The 13,316-nt window shown below is 39.3% G+C and overlaps 1 protein-coding gene across 3 annotated transcripts; it reads right to left on the bottom strand.

Moving 5' to 3' along the window:
- Positions 1–1,717: 1,717 nt before the first annotated feature.
- LOC145455841 (uncharacterized) lies at positions 1,718–11,362 on the bottom strand. 3 transcript variants are annotated; one of them, XM_080333859.1, is made up of 7 exons: positions 10,994–11,360; positions 7,682–7,731; positions 7,510–7,621; positions 7,388–7,445; positions 7,179–7,272; positions 6,045–6,112; positions 1,718–2,278 (listed from the first exon to the last, which is right to left on the bottom strand). In XM_080333859.1, the coding sequence occupies exons 2-7, from the start codon at positions 7,688–7,690 to the stop codon at positions 2,224–2,226; spliced, it is 396 nt and encodes a 131-aa protein (XP_080189985.1). In that variant the 5' UTR covers positions 7,691–7,731; positions 10,994–11,360; the 3' UTR covers positions 1,718–2,223. The 3 variants fall into 3 exon arrangements, with proteins under 3 accessions (XP_080189985.1, XP_080189984.1, XP_080189983.1); XM_080333858.1 differs by having other exon boundaries at positions 7,510–7,731; positions 10,994–11,362; XM_080333857.1 differs by lacking the exon at positions 10,994–11,360 and having other exon boundaries at positions 7,510–7,740.
- Positions 11,363–13,316: the final 1,954 nt, after the last annotated feature.

The raw sequence follows: 13,316 nt of genomic DNA, 5'->3' as shown, positions 1-13,316 counted from the left end.
TTTGGATGGTAACTATAAACTGAGGGTATGCAATTACTTGGGAAATTCAACAGTTCTGCGTATATGTGAGCGATACAGCTACTTCTTGCGTGTATATTCAACTCTATATTCGTTCATCGGTTCAGAATCAATGACCACTCAATCTTCATTTCAGACAGCTGGCAAAATACAATGACGTAATCATGCCTCATACTTCGAAAAGGCGAATTGACTTGAATTGTGACTTGACTCGTGACTTGACTTGACTTGACTTGACTCGACTTGACTCGAGTCACCTCCAAAAATCGGGTGACTTGACTTGACTCGAGTCACCTTTGAAATTCGAACGACTTGACTTGACTCGAGTCAAAATGTGCAATAACTCGAAATGACTCGTGACTCGAAGGTAGTGACTTGATCCCAACACTGGTAATTACCTATCATGTCGTAATCTAGCAGCCCATGACGTGTCCTGCTAACCTGGAAAATCCGGATTTTTTTTTAACGTTAAACCTGTTTTAGCTGATCACCTTTGAAGCGTTATGAACAGAAGACATGAAATATATTTTAAGCTTTTTAGAAGTGGTATTTGTATCTCACTTTAAATACCTAGTATCATACTTTGAGTTCTAATTACTTTCAGATCTTTTGTCTGAAGAACATACATGTTGAAGCATAAAAGAAAGGGTAATAAATGTCTTTATTTACCGACAATAAAGCTACACCTATTATAAATTTTACGATCAACAATATTTGTTATTAACGTATACCAATCGCGCAAAGTGTTGAGACCGTATCCCATACAACTTTTCCGTATTGCTCTCGCATATACTTGGGGCCTTATAATATGGGGGCGGGCGCCATGTCATGATATTCTCTAAAACGGTTTATTCTAGTAAACAAAGAGTTAGTATCGCATTTCCATATCAATACTACGATTTGCATCCCATGATGCAAAAGAATGCTTATTCTGTCGAAAATTGATACCTCCCGGGATGCATCAATACGAATCTCTGCACCTTCCGCATAGCGCAATTTGCAGCTTTTGACAGTCCACGCGAACGAATTAGGACTGTTTTCAAAATTACTTACTTGCTTGAGTAGATTTAAAGTCTTTAAATTCTACTTCTACTTCAAGTATTCTTCGGTGGCTTATGGAAGAAGTACTTCTACTCGTACTTCAGTAGATTTTTTCGTCGCTACTTTTACTTCTACTCGAGTAGATTACTTGACTACTTTGACCACCTCTGATGAACACTAATCGGCCTTCAGGACTACCGGACCACGCCCTAACATATCGATCTCGCCTTGCGACACATGCCACCTCATTTGTCGCTTGCCTTTTCTATTCTCTGCATTACTTTTCATTCAGTGTTCAAGCCTCTATAGCTCGCCTAGTCTAGGTCAAGGTTGATGTCTGACCTTGAAGACTACTCAAAGTTCTTTCGACACGTTACTATCTTTTCATTGTCTCGCAGTTGGTGTTTTGAAACGATGTAAATATTAACAGAAGTGGCCGACGACCTTTTTTAGCAAACACAAGATTTCCAGTAAACATTTCAAAATCAGCTGTTTTCAATTTCAGTAAACCAACATTTATGATTTGATAAAAGTGTCTTCCTCTCAATATTCCAAAATATGGCAACGAGCTATGCGCGCTAAAAAAAATCAGGAACCCATGATCCAAACCACTGAATGTTTCCTCAACCTGGTCGCACCATCAATATTGGTCCAATGCAATTGGAATTTGTCAACTTTTATTACAGGCTAGATATTCCTGCTTTCAGAGCCCAGACGAAGGAGAAGAAAAGTGCTTAGTTCTAACGTAACACATGAGCCTGAATGGCGGATGGATAGAGCAACCGCCTAAAGAGACAAGTCGACAAATAAAAAATAATAAATAATATTCCATCAAACCAAAACGGTACATATATGTTCAGAGTACAGCGTAAATGAAATACGTAGAGCGTCAATGAAATATCTAAACTCTGAAAGGTAATATTTTAGTTGGCATATTCGCAGCGGCTGACTATCAATCTCAGCTAATACATGCAATGATTAGCATATGACCCGTCAACTTCAGCTTATCACCATGTCGTGCGGCTTTGTAAATTCGGGCGCCGGTCTCCTGCTCATGGAGACGTTGGTCGGAATCGGGCACGGATCCCCTCCGATAACCGGGATGCCTTGCGGTTGCTCAGCGGATTGAAAAAGGTTTTCGTTGTGAGATATTTCTCTACGATCTCATCCTGTTCTGGCAGGAGATTGAGTTTGATTACGCGATGGAGACACCATGGCCCTGAAATGGATTTCTCAATATTCCAGTTTGCTGTTAATCAATATATCCTAGACGGAAGATTGTGATAGGACGAAAATATAGAGGTGTCAAAACGACTTCAGTCTCTTAAATCACGACATACACCTAGGGTCACTAACACGCAACCTGATCTCAGATTTCGGAAGAATTCTTAGTTAGGCATTTGGAAATGCTGAAGAAAATATTGGTATTGTTTCAAAATATGCCATTCTCCTATGTCCAACATCACTATTCCTCGCCATCTGAAACGGCTTCGGCGATGGAAACAGCACTCCGCCGAGGGAGAATTAGCTGACATAAATAAGCATATTGCCTGATAATAATGAACACTACATTTTTCAAAATATTATGTCTCTAGTGGTAACTATGCCGTCGTCAATGTTAGAGAGCACAGCGTTTCAAAAATAGTTTATCCGACAGTGCGGCTTATTTCATATTGATATTGGATGCGGCCCGTGGTCTCTACAAAATTTGAAGTGGCCCGCGACCCCTCACCTAGACTAGAGGTCTCAAACCCAAAACTACATTTAGGTATTTCATGTATTCAATAATATATTCAAGTGCCATATATCTTTTTTAGATAGAAGAACTTAAAGTTCATGCTGAAACTACTATAAAAATCACTGAAATCCCAACAAACTTCACTATTACATCACTTTTAAAAGCTACCATGCGGTAAAAGATGAGCTATATACGCCACATTTCTAGTTCATGATGATAAAACATGACCCGTTGATGATTCGTGACTGAAAGTTGTAATTTGGTTTGGTGCGACCTTCTCGTAAAATTACTCGATTTCGGATTGACTGGGTAATTAAAGAAAAGTGACTCGAGTTGACTCGGAGCAAACGTTAAAATCAAAGGACTTGTGACTCGGAACAGTGAGTTGCTAATCCTACGGACGCAGCAATCTATGAAACTGTCATGGGGAAGGGTAATATATTAAAAGCTCATAGCTTGCGTTGCATATGGCATATAGCTGTCTAATCAGGCCAATATGGCAAGGTGTTAGTCGACTACAAAGGAGATTTACACCATGCTGATATTCTCATTTTTATTCCGTAACAGTTAGGCATATAGCTGTCTAATCAGGCCAATATGGCAAGGTGTTAGTCGACTACAAAGGAGATTTACACCATGCTGATATTCTCATTTTTATTCCGTAACAGTTAGGCCCATAAGCTGTGTAATATTTTCTTGGCCAATTTATTCAACTGCAAAATAGTATTCGCGTTGTGAAGGGCTTTCTGATTTTATTGTAGGTAGGCTACCACCAGAAATTGTGTTGAAAATGAACATTGGCTACGAGAAAACTTATCAGAAGCACAAGGGGTACGATCGCTAAAGAGGTTAGGAAGCAATGCTATCACCATAGCTCAATAGTGATTATATTATATAGTTAGTGATTATATTATATAGTTGTTATTGATATGTTCCAATAATAATCGAAGGCAAAACCTAACGCTGATTTAATTTGACTTTGGCAATAACGGTAACAATAGCCTATATACTAGGGATGGTGTGAACCTCTGAAAGGTTCAGGTTCGTGTGAACGCGAACCTTTTTGAAAGGTTCTGTGTGAACGCGAACGTGAACCTCATGACGTCACGTGACGTCATATTGCTAATTCCAACCCTAATTTCCAGTGAAGTGATAGCCGATATTAATGTACGTACACGGGGGCCTAACTAGCGACGACTCGGGTCACATTTTGCCTCAATGCTGAAGTACATATTGACGTTCTAAACGTCACGAAATGTATCAACTGGGGCAATCAAATGATACAAGAATCCCATAAGATCAATATCTTCCGTCGCTTTGCCAACAATATCGACGAGGACTTGCAAGGGAATATAAGTTTACGCCTTAACGGTCTAGGCCAGACCGGACAATGTATTTGGCGTCTGAGTATTGTTACGTTGATATTTATCAGAGTGTTATTAAACGGGTTTCTGTACTTCATCATCATTGGTTTATTAGCAATTTGATCAGTTCAATACACCACAAAAAATGCGATACAATGAAAAGACAGGAAGATGTCGAAGCGACTTGGAGTAGTCTATGGCACCAGACACCCACCTTGGCCTAGGCGATGTAAAGAGGAGGCATGCACACTGAATGAAAGTAAAGAATGTAGAATAGAAAAAAAACTACGAGAATCGGGCGGCATGTCATGGGAAGCGAGAGCGATAGGTCAGTCGTGGTCCGGTAATCTTGAGGATGGACTGTATTTATTTAGTAGTAATTGCTTGTATTTCGACTTGAATGTTGACATGCTCGTCGACTGTCGGATGGCCGGCGGGATACTGTTCCACACATCAGGTCCGGCATATTTGATAGAGCGATGATCTTTTCGGTCGATCATATGATATTTGGACGACGTGGACGCGCGTGCGTTGTACTTGTACGCTTTTGATTCCGAGGTAAAGAAGTCATTGAAATATTCGGGGCAACGACCGCAGTGGAACTGATACATAAACTTGGCGATTTCTAGTTTCCGCATATCTTCTATGTTTAGGACGCCGAATCTCTTCGGCAGCGACTTGTTGAATGGGCAGCCAGGCCCCTTTGGGGTCCTAGCTATGATTCGGAGTACTTTATGCTGTAGTTTTTGCAGTGGCTTGAGTGCAGTTTTACTGCACTACTACTTGCTACTGATATTAGCCCATTAACAAGTTATACAGCAGTAGCCAACTCCCCAATCGCACAGATTTGGTTTTTGTGATGCAATAAAGATATGAAATCAAGATTGACCCCTGTACGCCTGCTAGATTTTTTACATCAGACAACGATATCAATTTCGTAGATTGGTTGAATGAGCATCATTCGCTGACTACTCTCATACAGCGTATTTCGCTCTTGGTGTTGTGTGATCGCTGGTCAAGCTCACAGCAGACAACCACGAAATATTCGAGCAACCCTTTGTAACAAGCAAGTAAAATATTTGAGATTGTCAAGATGCATGCACGTATAGTGTTGATTTACTTATGCTACCAGCGCCACGCATATAGTGCCCGCAGTTGAAATGCAATAAATTTCAACCAAAGATATTTTAATGTAGTGAAAATTGTAATATGTGAAAAAGGTTCACAGTGCAGAACCTACCAAGGTTCGTTTGTGAACGTGAACCTCTGAATTTCCGAGGTTCACACACAGAACGCGAACGTGAACCTCACGTTCACACCATCCCTACTATATACTCATCACCACTATATCAAAACCAGGATTAGGCTACACCGCTCAAATGCTCTGACATCAGATCAATCTTCAGTTGATTTTAAAATATTTTACATGAAATTGTGACACGACAGAGGTCCACTAGCTGCAATATTATAACCCGACAGTTTTGCGATGTCATGATGCATACCCTCGCATGATGTCTTCAACTCGGCAATTGAAAATTTATGCCATGCACACAATTATATTCAAATATTTGAAAATGCGATTTTTTACATGGTAAGCGTGAATCGTTACAATAGTAAATTACATTTCCAAGATGTTTGTGTAATGCCTGTCTGCATGGTCCCGTTAAATAAGACCTACTTGGAAATTATACATTCAATATCCCTATTATTGATACTGCGGCCCGCTGCGGGCCCGCGAGTACATTGAGTTGAGACCTCTGACCTAGAGAATATAAAGACGAGGCCTCTGCAGTACACTGAAAAGTAACAGAAGATAACATGGAAAGCACAGGCGATGATCTCAGATATTTTATCGCCATAAAAACATGTTTCGAATCTGTTACCTTTTGTTCTCTGCTCCACACATCACCACGCGTCTCTGTTTTATCCGGCCTCTTTGGAGCACTGCAGACTGCACAAAATAAAAAAGCTTCAGATTGACTGAAAAGATATTGTACGAATAGCTAGACATTCAATGCAAGCAGCAGATAACAGTAAATAACGGCAGAGAGTTTATAGGCATACATTTGACCTTCCCCCGAATAATTAAATTCCTTACACGCATAGCTCATACTATTGGCTGGCAAACAACATTTGACCCTGCAACTTTATAAACACAAAAGTAAGCTAACGTAAATCCAACCCTAATCCACTGGTCATCAACATTTAATAACCTGTCAAGCCGAAGGGTTGCGCTGACATGCAAGCCTACTGCAAGCTCTAAACCTTCGCCTAGTCATAAAAACTAAAATGTACCACACTCCACAAAATGAACTGTGTATCAAACCATTAAAACCTGATTCTCACACAAGACCGAAAGATTATAATGAATATTTACTGCAAATCGGCGTGACTCAACTGCACGAGTATGAGTTAGGAACCACCGGCTCAACACCCAAGCCCTAATCTTCAACTCCAAAATTAACCTTCAACTTAAATTGACGCAGATTCCAGCCTAACTTAACTGGACCCTTCTGAAACCAACACCTGACGAGTATGAGTTAGGAACCACCGGCTCAACACCCAAGCCCTAATCTTCAACTCCGAAATTAACCTTCAACTTAAATTGACGCAGATTCCAGCCTAACTTAACTGGACCCTTCTGAAACCAACACGCTCAGGTGTCGCATGACCAAACCAGCCACACTCGATAGCAATCGAGTATTGAATGCGAGGCGATTTCCTCTAGACACCGAAAAGACAAATATACGAGACGCTTAGTAGAGGACCTAACATTATTCATTTGAAAAGTATACTCATATTTATTACCAGATGCTTCGAGACGAAGCTCGACCACAACATCACACCGCGTGAAATACAAGATAAGCCGACGGTAATCACTGACGAAAGCTTCAGGTGATAAATGTCAACACTATATTTGAATTTAGTACGAGCTTGTGTACTCCTGAACGTGTCTGCTAAGCCTGATTTTCTGTCTTGTTATAAATATGAAATGAACAGATGATATTCAAACTCACTCTTCGTTTTCTATCGTCTCTTCGTTTGCTATCGTCTCTTCCAATCGCCATCATAGAAGTGGACGGCATCTCATCCATTTCATCTACCACGTTTCTGAACACAAAATTTGTCATCCAAAAATCTGAAAAATGTCACCTCACACAATGATAACAATGGCGAGAATGAGATACAAAGACACGTGGTGCCACAAAGCGCCCTAATAACATACTTTTCCAAGTCCTGTCCACCATCCGCATTTGAAGAATCGTCATCTAGAGAATCGTCATCTGAACAGAGAACGCCACAACATCAGGCTCAACGCAAGAAACAGGTAAGCGACTGATATCGTACATCTCGGAGATTCATCCACTTTGGTCCGTAACTTTCCGAACGAAGAAGAAATTGCGATTTCTCGACTCTTCGGCAAGCCTCCCGTGAATACTTCGTCGGGACCTTCAGTGGCCTGCGAATACCGGAAAAGTGGATCACGTATTGTAGGATAGCCTAAACAGTGGTTCTTAACCTTGATCATATCGTTACCCCCAAAAAGAAACTGACGGGATGGAATCACCCCTTTTAAAAAAAAAAGCTTGCACCCAATTATTTGTAAAACAGCAAAGATAATGACATAACGTACACAAAAATGACTTTTGAAAATATCAAATCAATGGGAAGGTTGATGCTGTTTTTATGTTATCCAGCGGTTAAACAATACAAAGGGGGGGATAATAGACAGCATCGTATGTAAATGTCAATCGCAAACTTATTTCGTTTTGATAGATGCCATTCCAGGAAATTCTACTTCACAGCAATAAGTTGGGAGGAAATTCCATCAGAAACGTAAATGCCATCACGACAAAGAATAATTTTTCATTTGGAAAGCGAACATAAAAGGTTCTTAAATCCTCCCCTCGTTTCTTTGAAGGCAATTTGATGATTTCAGACTCAATTTTACAGACTGGACTAAACCGCTACACTTACCAATACTAACAACTATATTTCTACGATATTGTTTCTGCAATATAGGTGTAAAGCTAAGCTTAGACGCCCATTGTTGTCTTTCAATTTGCCAGCATGCGCAACAATATATGATCCGCATCAGAGTTGGATCAATTGTAATTTGTAATGTAATTGAATGTAATTAATTACATATTTCAATGTAATTGTTATGTAATTGTAATTGAAGCATTTTTATTTTGTGTAATTGTAATTGTAATTGTAATTTGACAAAAATTTTGCTCAATTACAATTTCAATTACATTAAATTGCTATTGAGACCTGACAAGCACAACATAAAATAATTGACTTATAATGCATTCTCTTTAAATGTCGACAAGGAATTTGGTGGATCCATTCGCGGAAGCCATTGACTGCGCCCTTGCGGGCGAAGTTTTTTATTTTTACCGCTATGCTGGCCTCGGCTGCCATTGTATACAATTATTAGATTACTAACCAACGGATGGATTCGCAACACGTGACTCACGATTGAATACGCCGAGAAGCGAACTGCTGAGCCGGCTAAAAGCAGCAGAATTGACAGTCCCATAGCTAACGATCCAAGCGTCGAAATTTGATATGTATGGTCCTAATCGAAAGCTAGTGTCGCACTGATTTCGCAATAAAAGAATATTTCCAGGCAATGGTACCATCCCAAAATACTCGTGCAAGTCTGGGAATCGGCATTGTTCTGAACAATCGATGGAGTAATTGGTCATTGTTGTGGTCATGCTGGTGCGGCGCTCTCACTTTTCAGAACAGTCGGCCTTAAACGGCTATTTTGGAGCAGGTACGTTGCCCTGACGAGATTTTAATTTGTATTTACGGAATTAGTGCATCAATAGCTTACGATAAAGACCAGATGCATCAAATTTGGACGCTTGAATCGCCAGCTCTAGGACTACAAAGTTTGCTGCTTTTAGCCGGCTCTGCAGTAAGTTTGTCGGTACATTCATCCGTGACTCACATCTTGCGCATCTATCCGTGGGTTGGCAATCTACAATACGATTTCAGATCACGATGCTGCATCGTTACTTCGTCTGGCTAACTAACCAGACCACTGGATATTATATAACTTCTTATCTGACAAAGCACGGTTTTATTTTCACTCCTCATCCTAATTCCTACGTCCCTCGATAAAAATAATATTATTTCTTTAATTATATGGTATATACGCAAATCCAACACGTCCATATATTATAATACTTTTTCAACGACATACTGCACCCTATCCTTAATCCTAACCCATAGGAAATTAGGTAAATAATAACATTTTACATTTCCAATTAGGTGAGCCATAGTTACCGAGCATACAAAACACGCTTATATTACGTCACAATGACATCTCACATAGCATACTATGTACGCACATAAACGCATTTATTACTACACAATCTGAACTAGACTTGAATTGTTGTTAAATACGACGCTACGGTTGTCAAGGAGCACGGTTGAATTTATGATTATTCAATTACATGTTCAACAGCAGCAATTGTAATTGTAATTGTAATGTAATTGAAGCATGCAAGGAGTAATTGTAATTGTAATGTAATTGAAACATTCATGAAAGTAATTGTAATTGTAATTGTAATTGAACTGAAATAATGTAATTGATCCAACTCTGATCCGCATTACTGCAAAATAAATCGAACTTACCTAGCTCTATAGGCCTACTGAACTACATTCGGCCCTGTTATTCATAATCACTAGTGGTTACTCACAGCAGGGATGGTGCGTTGTTAAGTGAAACAAAATACATACGAGTTCGCAAAAATATGTGTTAGCCTACATTCATATTTATGTTTGAAAATACTTCAGCCCACTGTAACAAGTATATAAATACTTCAATTTGAAATACTCCTCTTAAATTGGTAAATGACCCCTTTGGGGTTAATACCAACCAGGTTAAGAACCACTGGCATAAAATACAGTGCACTTGAAATTTGGCTCGATTCCAACTGGTAGATGTAAATGCAAAGTTGTTCGAAATTTTGACATTACTAAAAAAATTCAAATTTCCTTTTGAAATTTTACCACGAAATTTTTACCCATGAAATTGTCAAAGCAACGATGCTTGAAAATTTCTGCTCATTTCAGACCAGCAGAAGCCAAGTTATTGCTGCTGGAAATTTTAGATTCGCAAAAATAGCATCGGCAGTGGGTAATCCCAGAATTATTATTCAAAACTAAAATCTCTTCACTCCTACGGGTTGGAATCGCGTCAAATTTCTCTGTCGTCGCTTTTGTGGACAACTCCACAATTCATCACCGTTTTACGATGTCGCATTGTCTATATCTCATTATTAGAAAAATTACATTTCCACGATGTTCGTGGAATGCCTGTCTGCAAGGTCTTGTCAAATAAGGCCTACTTGGAAATTATACATTGAATATCCCTATTTTTTATGTTGCGGCCCGCGGCGTCATCAAAAACAAGGAAATGGCCCGCGACCACAATTGAGTTTGAGACCTCTGTGCTACATTATAAAGTAAGCTATAATATAATGTCATATAATATATAATAATTACGAATTTTATGGGGTAGTCGGTAAAGTTTTAAAAGAATCATTTTTAATATACTAAATCCAAAACTTTCTCCTCTTTACAGGAATCCTGGTGAATATATTTCATCATCTCGCACAAAACGGAAAGGACACCACAGAGAAACCTTCTCTGCTCTCAGCCAGCACGCAACAATACTTACATGTAGTAGTGAGTTGCCGACTTTTAAAATACCGTCCGCACCTTGAATGATCGCATTTTTGATCATGGAGCTCAGCTAGAGGATCAAGAAATCAATCATGCTTAAGATCATTTACATTTGATCACAAGAACCGACTTTATGCTGATTTTCTTCGTCGATTTTCACGCCAAGTTCAACACTCATTGTCCCGATGTATCTTGACGCATCAGCAACATATAGCCGAATTTTTTGCAATGATTCATGAATGATGTAGTAAGTGATTTCTTCTTCGAGACCCTTCAATAGAAGCAATTCAAGTTAGTGGGGACAATCTGATAATAACGAATGAGAAAACATGATACGGCAGATATGGGAAAAATCTCCCCTGTGCCACAACGGATTAAGTAGAAAAGACATACACACTCGGCAGTAATGTGATTATGTCCGAACGGGACAATAGGCAGTGTTTAGTGGACGGGAATCTGCTACATTATACAGTATGCTATAATACAATGATATATAATATATATTAAATACAAGTTTCATCGGGTAGCGAGGAAAAGTTTCAAAAGGATCATTTTTAGGATCATTTTTATTTTTTATTTATTAAATCCAAAAATTGTCTCTTCTCTGCAGGTATGGATTGAGCTAAGTTCGATGTGAAGCGTTTATTAGGCAACAAATTTTATCACGCAGCCAACATAATTTATAAAAACCAGTTACAGCCGTATTGGACACTATAAACCAGAACTAGTTCAATAAAAATGTCACTTATTGATATACTACATACACACACATACCTGCATGAGTTGTATCAGTTCTCCCCTCAAGTGATGATTTTTGCAATATTGGATGGCTGCGATAGTCCTTGGATCCATGCAAAGTGGTCGCGAGTATGAAACAACCATGGAGATGTAGCGTTGCTTGAAGAGCCATTTTATTGGATGACGTTTCCGGTTGAGCATCTTAAAATCGCACAGCGATAACTAGGCATGTATATTTTTGGTATTTAACAAACCAGATGCCTAAATTAACAAATCTGAAATCTGAAAATGTTAAAATAAATTGGATCCGCTGGGCGAAAAAAGGTGGTTCAAGACTCAAAAATCCTTACACGGCTATATCTGCACCTTCGCATGACCAGCGACATATACAGATTATGCATTCATGATATGCATAAGCATTGTGCACGGATCGTATTCACGAGTCGATGTATATGCCGCAAAAACAGCAAGGACAAAAATATGTAACGTCCAAGAAACAAACCTGTAACATTCATTTTCGCACGAAAGTCTTCACGCAAGTTCTCGCAAGAGATGATGATTTGATTCAGCTCCGATAGCAACAAGTCAATAGTGGACGACATTGGTTCATACCGAGCGAATGATTCGTCGGACGTCAACAAACTGGAAAGTATGGCTCGAAAAGAGTCACTAAATACAACATCGAACGACGAAGGGAGTAATGGCAAACGGCCAGGGTTGTAATGACTCGAGTCTTTGTTTGTGACTAGACTTGACGCGAGCCATGATTTCGAATGCGTAAAATGACTCAAACACGGGTCAATTCGTGCAGTGAGTCGAACCAAGTCCTACGACTCGAGACTAGTATGGCCGAGACCGACCTTTCATTTTACTTTCGAAGAATAGTAACGTCACCGCATTATTGGTATTTCGTCCATCAGTCCTGATACTCGTATAATAGGTTCAGAAACTGTGAGGACTGAGGTAAATTACGATAGAGAGTCACTACACTATATGACTCGACTGTCTGTTCAACGACTTGGACTCCGTGGTGAATTGAAAATGACGTTCAACGACTCGGACTCGGTGGTGAACTGAAAATGACTCTACTAGACTCTAGTTTAAACTATGAAAGTGATATTTGACTCGGAACCCTGACATCTACTATGTGGGCCGAATGCAATCACAATAATGCCAAGCACCTATTACATTGGTCAACACACATTTTGGTGCCAAGAAAGTTTTTACGGTTTAAGGGTGTTACGTTGTTAAATCCAAATACGACATTGGTTTTTTCCGAACTGGCTCAATTTTTTTGAGATAATCAATATATTTGTTCTGAAAAATGATAAAAAGTGCTTAAAATACGCAAGTTTTGACATAGGTAAAATTCTCCTGTATATTTGTATACTACGGCTCCTGTATATATTTGTATACTACGGTTTCAGGGCAATCTTATGTTGCTGTTCGAGTTTGAGATAATCTGTATTGTCCTCAAGTGCTGAAAATACGCAAACTTTGACGTAGGTAAAATTCTCCTTATAAACTACAACTTCGATAAGTCTACATCTGTCTTTTCAACTATGTATATACAGTACTCTTCTATTTCTGATGTAATATCGTTGTGAAGACGCAATCGCTAAAACAGAGAGCCTTCTATACGCGAATCCTGTTTCATGTGGGTGTAAGGTGGGCGTCTGATTCCATAGACTACTCCAAGTCGCTTCTATACACGT

The sequence above is a fragment of the Botryllus schlosseri genome, chromosome 14 (genome assembly GCF_051294905.1).
Source record: "Botryllus schlosseri isolate E-star chromosome 14, Bs_hap1, whole genome shotgun sequence".
Taxonomy (NCBI): Eukaryota; Metazoa; Chordata; class Ascidiacea; order Stolidobranchia; family Styelidae; genus Botryllus; species Botryllus schlosseri.
The sequence above is the reverse complement of the archived record's forward strand: the minus strand, read 5'-3'. Positions and strand labels throughout refer to the sequence as shown.